At 38.8% G+C, this 18,144-nt stretch overlaps 3 protein-coding genes across 3 annotated transcripts; 1 reads left to right on the top strand and 2 right to left on the bottom strand.

The window, feature by feature from the left end:
- The first annotated feature begins 593 nt into the window (after positions 1-593).
- Positions 594-2,220, top strand: LOC111797302 (alpha/beta-Hydrolases superfamily protein). The gene is made up of 2 exons (XM_023680281.2): positions 594-1,055; positions 1,542-2,220. The coding sequence occupies exons 1-2, from the start codon at positions 658-660 to the stop codon at positions 2,035-2,037; spliced, it is 894 nt and encodes a 297-aa protein (XP_023536049.2). The 5' UTR covers positions 594-657; the 3' UTR covers positions 2,038-2,220.
- Positions 2,221-2,799: 579 nt separating this feature from the next.
- Positions 2,800-7,376, bottom strand: LOC111797303 (MICOS complex subunit MIC10). Its single transcript, XM_023680282.2, has 3 exons — positions 7,116-7,376; positions 6,340-6,482; positions 2,800-3,050 (listed from the first exon to the last, which is right to left on the bottom strand). The coding sequence occupies exons 1-3, from the start codon at positions 7,246-7,248 to the stop codon at positions 3,036-3,038; spliced, it is 291 nt and encodes a 96-aa protein (XP_023536050.1). The 5' UTR covers positions 7,249-7,376; the 3' UTR covers positions 2,800-3,035.
- A 4,353-nt stretch (positions 7,377-11,729) lies between these two features.
- Positions 11,730-14,336, bottom strand: LOC111796967 (patellin-3). The gene is made up of 4 exons (XM_023679797.2): positions 12,913-14,336; positions 12,706-12,830; positions 12,470-12,611; positions 11,730-12,377 (listed from the first exon to the last, which is right to left on the bottom strand). The coding sequence occupies exons 1-4, from the start codon at positions 14,200-14,202 to the stop codon at positions 12,120-12,122; spliced, it is 1,815 nt and encodes a 604-aa protein (XP_023535565.2). The 5' UTR covers positions 14,203-14,336; the 3' UTR covers positions 11,730-12,119.
- Between the last annotated feature and the right edge of the window lie 3,808 nt (positions 14,337-18,144).

The raw sequence follows: 18,144 nt of genomic DNA, 5'->3' as shown, positions 1-18,144 counted from the left end.
TTAATGCATGTTTTCTTCATGCATGTAGTGGCGATCCTATTTTTAATAGAAAAATAGGGTCGTTACAGATTTTAAAACGAATTCTTACCTATTCTCCTACATAGGTTTTAAGATGGATTCTCTGTGATTGAAATTCATTAATATAAACTCCTAGTCGTTATAGAATTTACCATTTTGGTGTTACCAACTCATCGAATACGACTTTCCATAGAATTCTATACATATCTATGAGATCGAATATGGAATTCCGTATATTTGTCCTTGCGTTTTCTCTTTATTTGTTCTTTATGTTCTTTCATCTAGATTGAATATATGAGTTGTGTGACCCTTGTTAGATTGAACATGACTCTCCGCAATGGTATGATATTGTCCACTTTGAGCATAAGCTCTCGTGACTTTACTTTGGGATTCTCCAAAAGGCTTCGGGATTCTCCAAAAGGCTTCATACTAATTGAGCCTTATTGGAGGAGGGAAGAAGATAAGCATGAAGATAAGAAATTGGTGGATTTGCATCCAAACTAATAGGCTGTGTTTGTGGGTTTTGGGTCCCAATGGGATATTTGTACTTTGTAGGGGCCGAAATGAAAGATATTTGTTTTGCACTGCAAATCTTCTCTTGGCTAGAGAGAGAGAGAGAGAGAGAGAGAGAGAGAGAGAATGGGATCGGCCACCGCCGGAGCTCAGTGGATTTCCGCCCCACCGACCGGGAGAAGTGGCCGACGAATGGGGATCCCATTTCAACCTTCCTTCCGATTTGCTTTTCCGATTAGCAATAATATTGGGCAATTGAAGGGCAAACGAGAGAAAAAGGGAGGCAAGGTGTGTTACAGCGCAGAGGGAGTGAAGGATGAGATAGACGAGGAGGAGGCTTGTGAGCTTGTGAATGGAATGGAGCTTTCCATTGGAGAAGAAGCTCACCATTCAATCACTGCATATCTCTTCAAGGCAGTCAAGAACAATAATGGAACAGCTATTCTGCTCTTGACAGATCTCTTTGCCTTTCAACACTCTTCTATTCGAGACTTCGCCTATCGTCTCGCTTGCAATGGCTTCAAGTATGATGTCTAACTTTATCTCCAGCTTTTTCATTATGATCCATATCTTTCTTAGGAATCACGAATCTCCACAATGATATGATATTGTCCATCTTTCTTAGGAATCACGAATCTCCACAATGATATGATATTGTCCATTGTGAGTATTGTTAGATGAACACGACTCTCCAAAATGGTATGATATTGTCCACTTTGAGCATAACCTCTCATGGCTTTGCTTTGGGCTTCCCAAAAGGCCTTATCCCAATGATAGTATTCTTTGATTATAAACCTATGATCATTCCCTAAATTAGCCGATGTGGGACTTTCATCCAACAAGTCTAAGCTCTCATGGTTTTGCTTTGAGCAAGCCATGAGAGCTTCCTAAAAGGACTTGTGCCAATGGAGATATATTTGTTGCTTATGAACCTATGATCAATCCCTAAATTAGCCAACAATCCTTTCCTCTTAATCAGGCTTCTAATGTTTACTCAACTTGAACTACAGTGTCTTGCTTCCAGATATATTTCACGGAGATTCAAGTGAGGAACAAAAGATTGTGGAAGACATAGGAGCAGCAACAAAATGGTTGGTTGATGAGTTTTCAGCAGCAGGGATCTCGAGGAAGCTTGGGATCGTGGGGTTTGGGTACGGGGGAGGCCGGGTAATCGACGTTCTAGCTCGAGACCAGGGTTCCTATTTTTCCATTGGCGCCTCGTTATATGGTACTGAGGTAGATCCATCTCTGGCTACCAAAGTCGAGGTTCCTGTATTGCTCATCTCAGGGGACAATGACACACTTTGTCCAGTGAGTGTCATGAAGGATTTGGAGAAAGGGATAGGAGACGGTTCTAAGTTAGTGATATTTGGGGGAAGAGGGCATGGCTTTGTTCACAAACCTGGATCTCCAGAAGAAGATGAAGATGCTGAGCAGGCTTTTCTTATGCTAAGAAATTGGCTGCATGATGGATTGGTTGCAACTAATATTGAGCCAAGTGCATAGGTAATTAGGTAATGAATGAAGTAGCTAATCTGGTGCTATTTGGTTCCCAAATGCCTAAACGGGGGTGGCTCACTTTCATGCATTTCAGCAATGGTGTAGCTAATCCTATGTACGTATTTTTCAGGCTAAAAATGGCTTTGCTCAGATTTTAATATTTATATCAGACAAACAACTGTTTAGGGACTGACAAGGTCTTTTCTACAAAATCCTTGATGGACATGAAAGAAAAAGTAGAAGCAATAAATCTCACGCTAGCAAAGACAAGTAGGGAAAGGACATCAACCTAAAGAAGTGAAGTTGTTCCTTTGGGAAATAGCACATAAAGCCCATTAGCACAAGTGAAAATCTTAAAAAAGAATATCTTACATAAAAGAATATCTTACATCACTCTTTCTCCCAATTGGTGTCCATTATGCAAGAAAGAAAAAGAATCTCAAAGCTACTCTGTACAACGATTCTCAATATATTCGGATGAAATTTCACATTTCCTAGGGAGGTAAAGACTTTTAGATATGGTCTTAACGTACCACCATTTCAAGAAGGCAAAAGCTCTACTATGAAAAAATCTCACCATGACTTACTTTTAGAATCTGTGGAAAGAATGAAATAAGAGAATATTCGCAAAAAGGACACAGACCTACACAAAACTTTTCGACAATGTTGATATATATCTCGGTGTAAATGGGATCAAATGGATCAAACTACCAAGAGTATGATAGAAAAGACGGTTGTCAAAGCATTAGTTAATAAACAACATGAGGGTTGCAAGAAGAGTACTTATTGATTTCCTTTTTTCCTCTCCTGCTTACGTAACTCGATATTAGCAACAGGAAAATCTGTAGCGTGCATGGAGATGAAATATAATGTCTACAACCAAAAACGTTTGTACTACACAATGAAATCCAAACATGAGAAACAGAAGTTTAAACAATCTCACGTAAAATTACGGTTTCACATCCATTCAACCTCAACACAGCTTGCTTCTCCATCAGTTGTAATTAATCTTGCCCCTCCTGGAGAAAACCAAGTGTCGGAACTTCAGAAAACGGCAAATGATTTATCCTTTCATAACAAAGATATGAAATACATGCAAGGCAAAACCATACGGAGATTAATTTGCTCATGGAAAGCAACCAAACTACATGTTAAAACAAACAAAACAAAGGTATCAGCTAAAAGACTTGCATATTCCTGCAAAGCATAGTTCATAAAATGTGGTGATTATCAGGTGCATAGCCACGACAAGCAACTTGATGTTTCAACTTTTCTTTCATAGTTGGTGGTTCTTTTTCTTTGATCATTACAATTCTAGTTAAGTCAGCTGGGTTTGGGTTTGTTTCTTCCTTCAACAAGTTTCTTTCGTTAAACATGTCCAGAAAGTATCTCTTTGTGTCCAAAACTAAAAAAGTTGAACACTCAATTTCAGTGTTTTAGACATGTTCATAAGAAATAAGGCTAAAATTATAACTATAACATATTAAAAAAGAAAAGAGATTGGCTAATATGGCCTTTTGAGAGGGCTATCTCTCTCACACAACACTAGCCCCAAAACCCCGCTTCCCTTCCAACCCCTGAACTCCTATTTATAACCCTCAACTCTTAAAAACTCGAGTATAAATATGCCTTGGCAATATCCTAATAATATTCTCAATATTACCCTACTAACACCTAACAAGGACATTTTTGGACTCCTATCACCACGTATAGTGCGAGTGATCAGTACTGCTAAAAAAATGTTATTTTGTTATGAAGACACCAAGAAAAGATCAAATCCACTGAAAAAGTAGTACCAAAACTTCTTGATGAACTAGCAAATAAAAGAAGTGTATCAGTTTTACCATGCTTTTTCACAAAGGCTGCATAAACAAGGGTAAAGATAAACATCGGATGTATTTTTTTAGACAACTAAACAATATAATAAGACCTAAGAAGAACGGACATGGGACACGGATATGACACAGATACAAACATGACAACATGTCCATTTCTGAAAAATGTAGGCCACGGACAGATTGGAGATGTGTTTTTTTTATTAAGAAAATGTGTGGACATACCAGCAGATTTGTTACTTCAAAATAGATAAGCTACATAAATTTAACATGAAAATTTTAAATGTGCTTATATCAATTAGTACCTTGGATCTACCCCATTCTTTCAAATGAGTTTTTAATGTTGGGTTATATTTTATGGCTGATCATAATAAGTAATGGGTAAGGCAATGGGCATGTAGCTAGGAAGCACAGACACAGACAACATGAACACGGCGACACAAATTTCAGACAATGTAGGACATGGACACGTTAGGATATGTTGTTTTCTTTTACTTTTTTTAGTTAATATTAAAACATCAAATCCAAAATACTTCATCTAAATGGTACAAAAATCCCAACAAATCATATGAGCCCACTAAAACCCAAAACTCCTACCTCCAATCAACATTGCTGCCACTTTGACCAACACCGCTGTTTTGTCGCCGATCCCCTCTCACTAACACTGTTACTGACTGCTTGAAAGGCTTGGGTTTTTTATGTACCATTTAAATGTTAATATGGCGTGTCAGACACATGTCCATTTTTTTTTTAAAGGGACACGACAAGCCTGACACAAACACTGTAAAAAACAAATTCATGAAAAACTTACAATTCTCAACTAAAACCTAGATGTGATAGGTTATCTAACAAATATTAGTGTTGCTGCATACTACAAATTGTCTCTGCATCCTGGGCATGCAGTAAGGAGCAGGGTTAAATGTCTTTTTCTAATGCAATTATCTGTTAATGTTTTTAGGTTGATGTGTCAGCATGACCCCTAAGTATTCGAACATGTCATTGACATGTCCAAATTTAAAAGAAATAAAAATAAAATAGGAAACCTTTTTTTTTTTTTTTTTTTTTTTTTTGCATGTCAAACACTGTCGAACAAAAAAGTTAACCAAAAAAGTTGGCATCTATAGAAATTTTGAACCTCCAATATATGAGTTGAGTATAGAATCTTAGTTACTAGGTAATGATGTAGAAGAAAGATTTGGTTGAAAATTCTCCTAACAGCTCTCCTTTTGAAATTACCAAATCTCCTTGGACAATGGATGAAATTAGCTCCACTACCAAATCTCCTTTTGTACCAATCTTTTCTCCAAGGATTTTTCTAACTTCACAGGGGTGCTCAAAAGAGATGGGCAATAAGTTTCCATTAATAGTTTACCTCCCTGGAAGATATAAGCATACGTTCTTCCATTTATCCAGTTTCCTCTCCAAATTTTCAATAATGGAAACCCAAGAGATTTTAGAAGAGAAATTACCCCCCAAAGGCATCCCTTGTAATAAATGACGGGAGGATTTCTTGCTATGCAACTAAATTTGACAGTTTCTCCAACCTCTACCCAACAGCCGAAATATTTATTCCTAGTATAATAGAATTGCAAATGCTGACCTTAGGACAACATTTGCTTGAAAAAGAAAAAGAAAAAAAAATGGAGTTAATTGAATCAAGCACATGCCTTCGACCATGGGAAAGGCGACGCCAAGCAACCAAAGGCAAAGTGGGGCAAACACCTGATTGAATTCACTCTCCCCAACTGTTGACCTCACCTCTTGCCATAGGCGAGCGTCTAGGTCGCATTAACAACACTATACGATCCAAAGTATTAACTCTATCATGAAGAATCTGCCACATAAAAAACTTGAAGGGAATATAACCTTCCAAATAAAGGAGAAGATTGGTGCGCTAGACTAAGAAGGGGACCACCAAACAACAAAAGAAGAAACAACAAGAAAACCCTTCCAAATGATTCATTAGGGCAAAGTCCCCTACAACCAGTGTTGTTGAGGCGACCCCAAGTGCACACCTAAGGTGAGGCGTGGCAACCTAGGGTCAACGTGCTTCTTATGATGCCTAAGTAAGCATCTTCAAGAAGTCACTCACCCAGTAGTGTCTTGCAGCGCCTTCGTTATTGACAAATGCGTGCACTTAACGAATATAAAATTTTGTTATTTTTTTTAACTAACATCATCTTACAAGATACTAATTTCAAGGCCACACAACTCCTAATAAGTATGATCTACTGTCTTGATTTTGATCATTTATAATAGAACAAGGTTAATACTTCTAGCCTATACAACACAATAAATTAATTCATTGTCCTTAAGATGGTCTATATCAACAAAAAAGAAATGAATATGAACACCTCAGAGAAAATCTCTCCTGAAAATTTAGTTCAGAATCTAAAGGTGATCGAACAATATCATATTAAACAGAAAAATTCAAGGTGATAATTTTATAATGAAAGAAAATGTGAAATTTCACCTGCGAAGGCTGAGGCCCTGTGATTTTTGGAGATGCGAATTTTGCGGTGGAACCTTCAAATAAAGAATTACAATCTGTGTACGCTGATCCAATGCCCAATCCAGCGCCAAAAGCAATAGATGCCCAACGAGTCACCGGACTCCCTAGTTGTTAATCAAGATACAGTGCTCATTAGTAAGTTTGTTAAAATCATACAACTGAAGTTCCAGAAAAATGATAAAACATCGGTATATCAACAACTGGAGAGGCCATTTATTTTGCAAAAACCTTGGATGTCCATGAAGTGGCTTCAAATTCACGAGTTTGTTTTACACGAATCTAGGAAATCCTGATATTCTAGGATGCAATGACCCTTATAAATGATACAAACTGAAAGTACACTCCGATATTTCTGCTAGCATCCATGCTATCTGTTCCCAATACTGAGAAATGGTTACACGAGTAGTGTAGAAAGACAAAAGTTCAAGACATTTGTGATTACCCATTTCACGCGAACCCCAATTTCTCAAGTCTACAGATTCGTCGCAGAATATAATCGTTACATCTCTTTCTTTTGCAGATATCAGACAGTCCAAATCGATGACGGAAAAATCTTAACATATGGTCGATCCAAAGAAATGACATGCAATTCCAGTTTTTAGTAAAGAACGGGCAGAGAAAATATACTTCGATGGAATTAAAACTCCAATGTTTCCCATCCGCCATACGAAGATTAGAAAAACATAATAAGGCGGAAACAAGAACAGAGACAAAGGGAGAGGAGGAATTATTATTACTGAAGAAAAGGAGGCCGCCAAATGCACCAGCCAACGAAGAGTAAACGAATCGGCGCAGCGTCAAATCAAGACAAGCGTCCCACTTCGCATTCAAATCATGCGGTGGAGGCACGACCTCTTTGTTCTCAGCCATATCCAGAAAGGAACCGTCGGACGCTATGAAGCGATAAAGTTGATTGCTATCCTCCCCCTGTTCTTCTTCTTCTTCTTCTTCCTCGTCTAGTTTTCCTGCAATTCCTCTGGCTGTGTGGAAATGGCCGTATTATGAGGGTTTCCTTCGATTCCTTGTTGTGCTTCGCTTCGATTCCTAGGCTCAGCAGGCTCAGCCCGGCCCCCTTTCAATTTGGGCCATTGATATTAGAATCACTATAAAATGGACTTCTCACTCCTCTCTCGCCCTGCCCCTATCACATTCATTCTCATCATCCAATATTTTTTCTTAAATCATCATATTTTCTCACACATAAATATACCCCATCATCAAATTAATACCCATTAACCAAGAATCAAAGTTCATAACAATGGATTCAAGTGATTGAAACCTTGATTTATGACATTTCATTAGGGTATTTTTCATTTCGGGGAGAACCAGCTAGCTTTGGATTTGAATGAGGACCCATGAGACAGAACACTGTTGGATGCATTCCTTCGATAGCAAGGCTTCCGCCCCATCTCAATTGATCAGTCTTCGGTCAGTAATCTCATACTCTCGACTGGCTCGAACGATGTTCCGACTCATTCGTATGCTCATCCTATTCATGTCATCAGAACCTGTAATAAACTATCATTTCAAATCATCCTGTGTTACAGGGAATCTTTGGATATCAGTTCGAATGGAGCGGAGCGTCGAACACTGAAATCCTCATACCCAAAAACCTTTCTTTTCCTATTGGGCTTTGTGCCACGCCACTTCGGAGAGTGAAACGAAGGAAAAATCTGACCTGACCTTATTGTTAGGTTATCTTATTTCGGTGCATGGTCAGGTTCTTAAGGTATGTGGCAGAACAGTCGTGGGTCTACCTTTTTCAAGAATTAGATGATCGTGGGTGAAATAGCGTATAGGTCTGGGTGGGATGATACCCCTAACCACAACTCATCCGCTGATTCTTCAACATCAGTCGGTTAGGACCTCCACTTAGTTTCCACCTGAATGAAGTCAGCAACTCATGTGCCATATTCGAACCCACCAATAAGTAGTGGGAGAGCACCACCACCGCTTAATCCACGAAACAGATAGGAATGAAGTATCAGATCAAAATCCAGTCGTTTAACCAAATAACAATTAGGTTTTAAGATTTTACATAATCGTTAATTATGATCATAAATTATGAACGTTACAACTCTTGGAATGCATCAGAGAACGTTAAGAGTTTCATTTTGAGGCTATATAAAGCCTTGTATATTATTTTTGTAAAATAGACTCTAAAAATGTCGTAAAAAACATGTTTGTGTTTTCTTTTAGACTAGAGGTAAAGTTTTTTTACAATTCTAGGTAGTTTAGGCGGTATGTTTTCTTGGCATAAGATATTTAATCAATAAGTTAATCCAAATCTTACTTTCTTTGGTTTGATTTCTTATCGTTCAGGTTCTTAAATATTTTAGATCTAAAAGTCTTGTTCTTCAATAAAGCTGTTAGATTAAATTCTCGAGAGTTCCATATCATTTAGAATGAAATCATCTTGATTTTGTGAATTTAAGCATTTGGGATCTAGGGGTTTGCATACCCATAAGAGTCCTTCGATCCAATTAAATAACGTTTTCATATCAGCATCTATGATTAGTTTACATTACTATGTCCCAATTGATGATGTGAACCATACATGATATATGAAAGGCACGAGAACGATTAAAGGTTCGCCAACTAGCTTCAAATCGTGAACGTGGCTCAATTGTTGAGGGTCTATTAGTATTTTCAGTAGCTCGCTATGATGACTTGTACTCCGTGGGGACTATTAGGGAGCTTGCGAGTTAACTTCTAGTAGTGAACCTATTCCAAATAGAAAAAGTCTGCATTAGTACCTATATGAGAATGTATTAATAGGGTCGGGCCTCGAAATGAATGAACTTTCAAGGCCATACGAGTATTGTGTGTGGTCAACTAGGAAATCTCCAACTATTCCGAAATCGAGATCTTGTTCAGATGAGAGAAAGTGACCAGATGAGTGTTGGCAGGCATGAGGGTCGTCCTCTCCTTGATGATAGAGGCGTTATGGGGGGGGGGGGGGGGGCCTATTAGGGAGACGCCAACTAAACCCTCCTGGAAAAGTTTTCTCGATCGACAATGTCCATGGCAGTACAATGAGAATCATGAGTTGGAACAATGACAAGGTTGCATCTCGAGCACCTATGATACTTAGGTTGATGATGAAACAGACTAATTCCTAATCAAGATACTTTAAAACTTTAAGATAAGTCTTATAAGATAATAAGCTCTGAGAGTCAATGAATCGGGGAGTGCCTTGACAATGCTAAAGGATGAAAATTTTGAAGATTTTTGCACTCAGATTAAGTTAAGTTCAAATGATTCTAACTGACCTAGGAGATAGCCTATGAGAGTCTATGACCTAGAAATAAAGCATCTAGGTACGAATAAGATATATATAAACTGATGTTGCAGGTGAGTCACCACTTCAACAGGAGATCGAACAGGGTTTTATTTCAGTAGCTGAGGGTCGTTTTGTGCCTGACTCCACTCTACCTTTTAGCGTGAATGGATAAAGAAAGGCCCTCAAAGAGCTCGGTACCAAACAGGCACAACATTCCTTCTCGAGCGGGGAGCGAGTTCAAGACGAAAGAAAGCCAGAGCATCTCTTCCTCTTCACCTGGGCATGAACCGTAACCAAACAAAGAAAAGTCAGCCAACCACAAATTCTTGAACCATAAAGGGAACCACCCTGTAAAGTCAAGAGCCTCACCTAAAGGACCAAACTCGGAGCTGAGAACAAGATCGAAAGCACAACTTCTCATTCGAAACATAAAAGTGGTCAGGTCACAACAAGCCGGAAGAGAGAAGAGTGGCCTTCTCAAAGGATGGGGGTTGCTCGTAATCTGTCAAAGAAAGAGTATTACTATTTATTTTTGTCATCTCTTTTGATAGTGATGCTATACATATCTTCAGATAAATTCAACCATTTTTATGTCATAATCGGGAGGTCCACTTCGTGTGGGTCATTTTTAAGTTTCAAATTTAAATTTTAAGAGATTGATACGTTTCTTAATATATATTATATGAAGCAATGATGAAAGCAAAAGAATGGTGGCCTAAATGATTGCATACCAAACATGGAACATGGATTCATTCTTCCTTCTCATCCAATTCATTATCTAATTACCCTTTTAAACACAACTCAATAGTTAAATCATTCTTAAAGTCGATGGTCCTTTCTTTGGATCCTATAGGCCTCTTTAGAGTATCTCGACTTATATGGGGTATTACAAAATCTCCTCTTATTAAGAACTTGTGTCCCTAAAAGCTCGTTGTTCTTGATTTCTTATATCCTTATTCTTGGGGGTCTTTTAGTTACTTACAGGGTCCCTCTATAGATTTGTCCTTCTTATGTTTCGCGTAATTGTCATACTCTTGTCTTGAGTTATGCTACTTAGTATTGTCAAGGTTCCCGCTTGTCTTAAGTTTTGAAGAGACTTTCTTGTCTTGGGTCTTAAGGCAATGGCGAGGTGGAACATATAACGAAGAAGTTAAGGTTAGAGAAGTACCTGTGTTGACCTAGTCGAGGTTATCAACGTCCCTCGGTCCCACTGATTCTGCCCTTGGTTTGAGTCTGTCCTTGTGTTTTCGTACTTGTCTTCATAAAAGATTGCAATGCCTCTAGAGAAAACGTGATGGTGGGGTGTTTAGGGGGCGTGGTTTCACTTGGGTTAGGTCCTTATTGAGTTTTTGACGCGTACTTACCTGGTCACAGTGAGGGCGTCCCTTGAGCGGGGCAATAGACCACGACTTCTTATGTCCTTAGGCCACAACTTCTTCATGAAGATCATCCAAATTAGACCTCTGAAACTTAAAGAATCATCAATTTGAGACGAGAGGGGTTGTAGAAATGAATTTTAAACTTACCCTAATTTCATACCCAATAACATGTTTCTTCAATTTGACAAGATCTTGAGCTCCAATGACTTCGAGGTCTTCTGCAAAAATGATCCTTAAAGAATACAGAAACCGAATGGGATAGGCCTCACACGACATACTGCAATCATCTTTCATTGATGTCAGACCAAACTGGAGAACTGTGTTTGGGGCACTTTCAACACTCGTAATGACATAAATTTAACGTCTTAATTATAAATAAATGATAACCAAATAATGGTAAAGTTTGAACATCAATTGAAAATAAATAAAGTCCCAAGTCTATCAAAATTAAAAGAAAAACCTTTTTAGATTATGATTTGTTGTTTGGGCATTTCTTTCTCTTTCCACAATTATTTTGGGTCATTATCCTATAATAAAAATAGAGTCATTATCCCAAAACAACAAAATGACCCATTTTTCCATAATAAAAAAAGGGTCATTTTCCCAAATTTCAAATCTCCATTATCAAAAGGAAGACAGCCTGGAGTTGTTTGAAACTTGTCACTCAAGTCATTACAGCCAGAAAAGCAAATGCAAAAATAAACAAATTTCTTAAATTGAAGCAAAGACAATAATAGCAATAAATAATACAAACAAATTTACACAAATTTTACAGACTACTAACAACAGAACCAACAAACCGGTCTCTCTGTCCTGTTCCTCGGCGTCCAGACAATTTCAGACAGCTCCCACTGCCAATTTAGCAGCATCCTTAAAGAACACAACGTCCCAAGAAACACAAGGAAAGAAAAAACGGCATACCAAACAAATATCCAACTCCCACCCACCAATCCTGTTTATGACACTATCCAAATTGGAGAAATTAAGATTTTAAAATGTTCATCAAATGGAACCACAAAAAGAACATCATCCATAAATCAAAGAGCCCTGCTTATTATGTCGGATCTTTTGGTCTTTGATCAATCAGAGATGGGTTTGGTCTTTGATCTGTACAACAGGATCTTCTTCTTTTTTGAGCTTAAATTGTCGATGGTCAGCACGATCTTTCCAGCTTCACCCACTCTGTAGCTGTTGGAGATCACTGGTTCATCAGCTGGTCCGAGCTTGGCTGTCTTTTGAACAATCACAGTGTAGCCGCCTTCAGCACTGGGCAAGAACTCTGCTCCATAGCTCACATCCCATCCTACCACTCTCAATTCCCAAACCAGAAGGCTTGGCTACAAGAACAGATGGATCGGACATCTTTTAGCATCAAATCAGACAAGACAAGAACAAACTCAGAGAAACATAATTCAAGTCATCCTCGTACCTCAGAAATTGGGAATTCAACAGTGTGTTTGGTTGCTGCCTTTATGGAAACCTCAGTAACAGGGTCATCAATGGAGAATTCTTGCTCCCCTTCCCTGCTTAATCCACCATACTGAACTGGTACTTGTTCAGGAGTAACATATCTGAGATTGAGACATTTTTTGCAGTGGAAAATAAGCTTGAATGGGTCATTAATGGCGGAAAATTGAAAAGGAAGAAGAGAAAACAAAAACCCACTTGAATAGAGTCTCTGCAGTCTTGGATGGTCCGGCGAACACAAACTTGCTCTTTGTTCTCTGAGTGAAAAAGGGGCTGATCATTCTGTTCACGGCCAAGTACCACCATGGCACGTTGATGAACACCTTCAGAGGAATTAAATTCAATTTCATAAGATCAAACAATTTCTCAATATGTTTTGTAATTGATTGAAGACGATGATGATACCTGTTTGGCAGCGAATTCAGGATAATTGTCTTGGAATAGTTGCAGAGCTCGCTTGGTGGCGTTTCTGAGCTCCCACTTGGTGAGTCCAGGCGAGTTTTTGAGGTCGTTGACTTGAACAATGGTGGAGATGCCATTGGGGCTGAAATCGAGCTTTCTGATACTCTTCTCCAGAAATTGAACCCTCCATCGGAGAAATTTGAGGCTCTTTTCGTCGTCGGAGAAGGTGATTTGATATAAATCCTTGTTTTCGAATTCACCAAACACGTTGTAGCAGACTGGATGGCCTTCCCTGTCGACGCCATGGGAGAACACCACTTTGTCCCATTGGTTCCCCAAATCCTCGTCCAGAAGAGCCTCGATATCGAATTGCTTTCGCCAACGAACAGTGTTCTTGATCATCGTGAAAGCATCTTTCACCTTGAAGTCTCTGGCTCGGAGGAATTTCAACAGGATAACATCGCTCCGTTCATCGCCGAGCAGAGGAATTCCCCAGATGAACACCTCCTCTGGTGGAGGTGGCGGCACAGCCTCCGCCGCTTCCACTTCCACCTCTGCCTCTTCCTTCGACGGGGCTGATTCCTCCGGCGGTGGGGTCGAAACAGCAACTACAGATTCCTCGATCGCTTCCACCGTCTTAGCGCCATCCTCGTCGATAACAGCCACTTTCTCCACCACCGTCGATGGCTCTGCCGCTTTCTCGTCGGCTTCTGGAGCAAGAGAAGTCTCCGGCGCAGGATGCGGAGTGATTGTTTCTTCAACCTTCACCGTCACGGTCTCCGTTACTAGTTCCGGTTCCGCCTCTGTTTTGGGAGGCTCTTCGATCACAGGTTCCTTTGCAGGTTCATCGATTTGAGGCTGTTCAGCAGGTTTCTCAGTGTCTTCCTTCTTCTCCTCGGCCGGCTTCTCCTCTTCCTTAGGCGGCAGGGGCGCCGGAGGAGCAGTAAACTCGTGCTTATTGAGAGCCTCCTGAATAAGAACCTTAAGATCAGCCAGCGCCTTCCTTTGCGACTCCGGAAGCTCACCAACAACGTTGCTCTCCTCCTTGAAAGAAACCGACTGAGAGATCTTTTCAAACCCCTCGGACGCCTTCGGCTTCTCGTCCTCCGCAACTTCCGCCACCGAATCCGGCTTCGCAGGAGAAGCCTCCGGCTGAGGCGGAGCAGGTGCAGAATCTGGTAGTTGTATCTCAGCCGCAGGAACAGGAGGCGGCACAACAGCTGGCTCCTCCGGTACAGGCTGAGTAGAAGTCGGCGCTTCAGCAGCAGCAGGCTTCTGAGTTTCCTCGGCCATGGACGAAACTAGGGAAGAGAGAGAGAGAGAGAGGGCGGAGAGAAAGAGAGAGAGAGGGCGGAGAGAAAGAGAGAGAGAGGGCGGAGTATAGGGAGCAGAGAGAAGAGAGCGGGGCTTAATAGGAGAGAAAACTGGCGAGAAGGGTTAGAAGAAGAAGAAAAAGCAGGCGAGAGGTATGTGTGTAGTTTGTCGTTGGAGTGATAAGAAAGAACAGACTGTCAGAGCCGTTCGCCAGCTGTCAAACCACTTTGTTTGTGGGCCCCACACTTCCCTTCTCTCTCCCCCTTCTTTTCACAACGTTATTCTCCATTCCTCCAACTTCAATCATAAATTCCTTTCTAAATTTTAATTTCTATTTAATTTTTTAATTAAATTACATGTTTATCACAAAAATTAAATTTTTTCAATACATAATTAATTTTTTATTTTTTAAAATACTCAAGTCACGTATTATCAAGTTAAACATGAATATTTATTTACGTTATTAATCGATTAATAGTCAAAATTATTTATTTTTTTTTTAAAATGAGGCGAAGTTTCAATCATTGTTTGAATAATAAATAATTTATTTAAATTAAAATTTACACGCCAAACACATTAAATAAACAGACATCATGATGATGAGAGGAAAGCTTATTATTCAAGAATAGGTTTCATGGAATAAGTCCCACTACTTGTATTAAATAATTAAATAATCATAATTAAATAATCAAATAATCAATTTTATTTGTATTATTACTCTTACCTTTTGAAGTCATCCAATAGTCTTTTCCTTACACATACTTATTTAAAAAGTCAAGAAAAATTGAATTTCCTCCATTTTAGAAAATTATATATTAAGATCATTTTTATTAAATGGTAATATATGGTATCTCGTATTATATTTAGTCTTCCATTACTGTCTACATCATATTTGACCATTTATTGAAGGTAAATATCTAGATATTTTCTTTTTAGTACGGCTTAGATATCATATGTGTCATTTTATTATAGACAAATATCTGTATTCATATATTGCTCTTTTCATATCCTTTGTAATTTATTTGATTCGGTAAATGATTATAAATAGAGAACTTTCACCACCATTTAGGTGTGGTGGTTTAACAAATATTATCATAGTATCATAGCCTCGTTCTTTATGGCTTCTGAATCTTCTCCTCGTCTTCTTCCTTTCAACCCTCTAATCCATATGATCACCATCAAACTTTCTTCCTCCAATTATCTTTTATGGAAAAGTTAACTTCTCTCTCCCCTAGATGGTGTTGGATATGTTGATGGAACTATGGCTTCACCACCTTGTTTTAAACTAGAAACCTCCTCAACACTCAGCACCAAATACTTGGCCTGGAAAGTAGTCGATCAATGACTTCTCTGTCTCTTACTCTACTCTCTCATTGAGGAAGTCATTGTCTTCGTCGTTGGTCTCTCCATTACACATGAGTTTAGCTCGCTGTGGAGACTACGTTCAACCATCATTTGAAAGCTCGTGAACTAAGACTGAAGGATGACTTGCAGCTAATAAAACACGGCACCAAACTTGTTGCTGAGTATGCGGGTACCTTCAAAACAATCTGTAACCAACTTCATGCCATTGGCAGAGCCGTCGAGGACATTGATAAAGTGCATTGGTTCCTTTGTGAAATTGGCACCGATTTTTCAACTTTTTCTACTGCTTAGATGGCTCTCACCTCTCTTCTTTGTTTGCAAATTTAGTCTCTAAAACTAAAAGTTTTGAGTTGTTCTAGTGCTCCCTTGAGCCTTCTAACTCTACTTCTACGACATTTCACAACCACTAATTGTGGTCGCACGCATGAAAGTCACCCTGCTTCCTTTTGCAACCAAAAAGGTCATTCTCATTCCCACAACAAATCTTCCAACCGAGGAAGAAGCCACTCGGATGAGGGTCGTCGACCACCTCGCTGCCAAATATGCCGCATTGAGGGCCATTATGTTGACCGCTGCAACCAACGGTACGTTCGGCCTGATTCTACTCATGCTCACCTTGTTGAAGCCTTTGACACGTCTTGTTCTATTGTTGGACCAAACGCTACTGATTGGTTTTTGGACACTGGGCTTCGACCCATATGACCGCCGACTCATCTATTTTGGAATAATCTAAAAATGGTAAGACCTCTATGATTACAAGAAACGGTGTATCCCCACCCATTACCCACAATGGTACTCTCACTCCTCTTCCAAATATTCATTTATTTGATGTCTTTGTTGTTGCTCATCTCACTACAAATCTTCTTTCGATAAGAAATTAACGTCTGATTTTCCTCTCTCTGTTACATTTACTAATAATCTTCTTCCTATCTAGAATCGTCAAATAGAAAGGTTGATGACAACTAGTAAAAGAGATGGAGGGCTATATGTGCTGGAGCGCGACAACTCTATCTTTATTTTTGTCCTTAGAAACAAATATCTATGTGCTTCATATGATTTATGGCATGCTCGCTTGGGTCATTGAATCATTCTGTTATTTCTTTTTTAAATAAAAAATGTCATCATTCTCTTACGTCTTTATTACCTTCTCCATCACTATGTAGTACCTGTCAGCTTGCAAAAAGTCATCGATTGCCTTATTCTCGTAGTGAACGTAGGTCGTCTCATGTGTTAGATCTTATTCATTGTGATTTTTGGGGTTCTTCCCCCATCAAATATAATTCGGGTTTTCTTTACTATGTTATTGTTATTGATGATTATTCCCGATTCACTTGGCTTTACCCTTTAAAATATAAATATGATTTATTTGATATTTTTCTTCAATTTCAAAATTTTGTGAAAAATCAACATTCCGCTCGTATCAAGGTTTTTCAAAGCGATGGAGGTGCCGAATTTACTAGCACTTATTTTAAAACTCACTTACGTACTTTTGGCATCCACCATCAACTATCTTTATCCATATACACCCGCTCAAAAGAAAACATGGTCATGTGACTGTTGGCTTAACCCTCTCTTTCACTCTCATCTTTCTCCTCATTTTTGGGTTGACGCCTTCAACACTGCCGCTTTTATTATCAATTAGTTGCCTACTCCACTTCTTGGAGGCAAGTCACCCTTGGTTTTTCTTCTACCTAGTTACATGTAACTAGCAAGCTCCTCGTGTTTGGTTCAGAGTTTTAGTTCATTTCTTCTCACACTTGGTTTTTCTTGCAATCGCTCTGACACATCTCTTTCTGTCTTTCATCAACAATCTAACCTTATCTATCTGCTTGTCACGACCCAATATTTTACTATGAGCTGATATGAACCAAGAGACATCACTCATACAATATACTTCAATGAATATGTGAAGAAAATGTTGTTGAAATTATCAGAAGACATTTCAATTCATGCCACATTGAAGAAGAATGAAGTTTCATTGTTATAAGTTTTGGGTGGATTACCATTTAAAGTAATTTAGAGTTATTGTATTTCATTAATATATTTTAAGATTTTTTATTTACTTTAGGTTACATTTACATAATGGTTAATTAAGGCCATAAAGTATGAATGTTACCAAGGAATGCCTTTAATAGTTTCATTTTCAAGCTATATAAAGCTATGCATGTTGTATTTGTAAGAACTCGGAAAATGTAGTAAAAAAAGCATTTATGTTTTCCTTTAACCAATGGGTAACTTTCTTTACAATTCTATGTAGTTTAGGTTGCATGTAGAATCATTCAAGCTCGACATGATCAATCTTGCTTGTGGAGTGGTTCGAATCTCAAACAAGTGTTCTTGCCTTGAGATATTTGTTCAACAAGAATCATTCAAGCTAGACATGATCGATCTTGCTTGTGGAGTAGTTCGAATCTCAAACAAGTGTTCTTGGCTTGAGATATTCGGTCAACAAGGTAATCTGAATCTTACTTCTCTTGTCGTGATTTCATATCAAACAAGAATCAACACGTGTGTTCCCTCGTAAATGTAGTTCACTCATGTTTAGCACTCAACACT

This window comes from Cucurbita pepo, chromosome 6 (genome assembly GCF_057944985.1).
Source record: "Cucurbita pepo subsp. pepo isolate OVF chromosome 6, ASM5794498v1, whole genome shotgun sequence".
Taxonomy (NCBI): domain Eukaryota; kingdom Viridiplantae; phylum Streptophyta; class Magnoliopsida; order Cucurbitales; family Cucurbitaceae; genus Cucurbita; species Cucurbita pepo.
The sequence above is the reverse complement of the archived record's forward strand: the minus strand, read 5'-3'. Positions and strand labels throughout refer to the sequence as shown.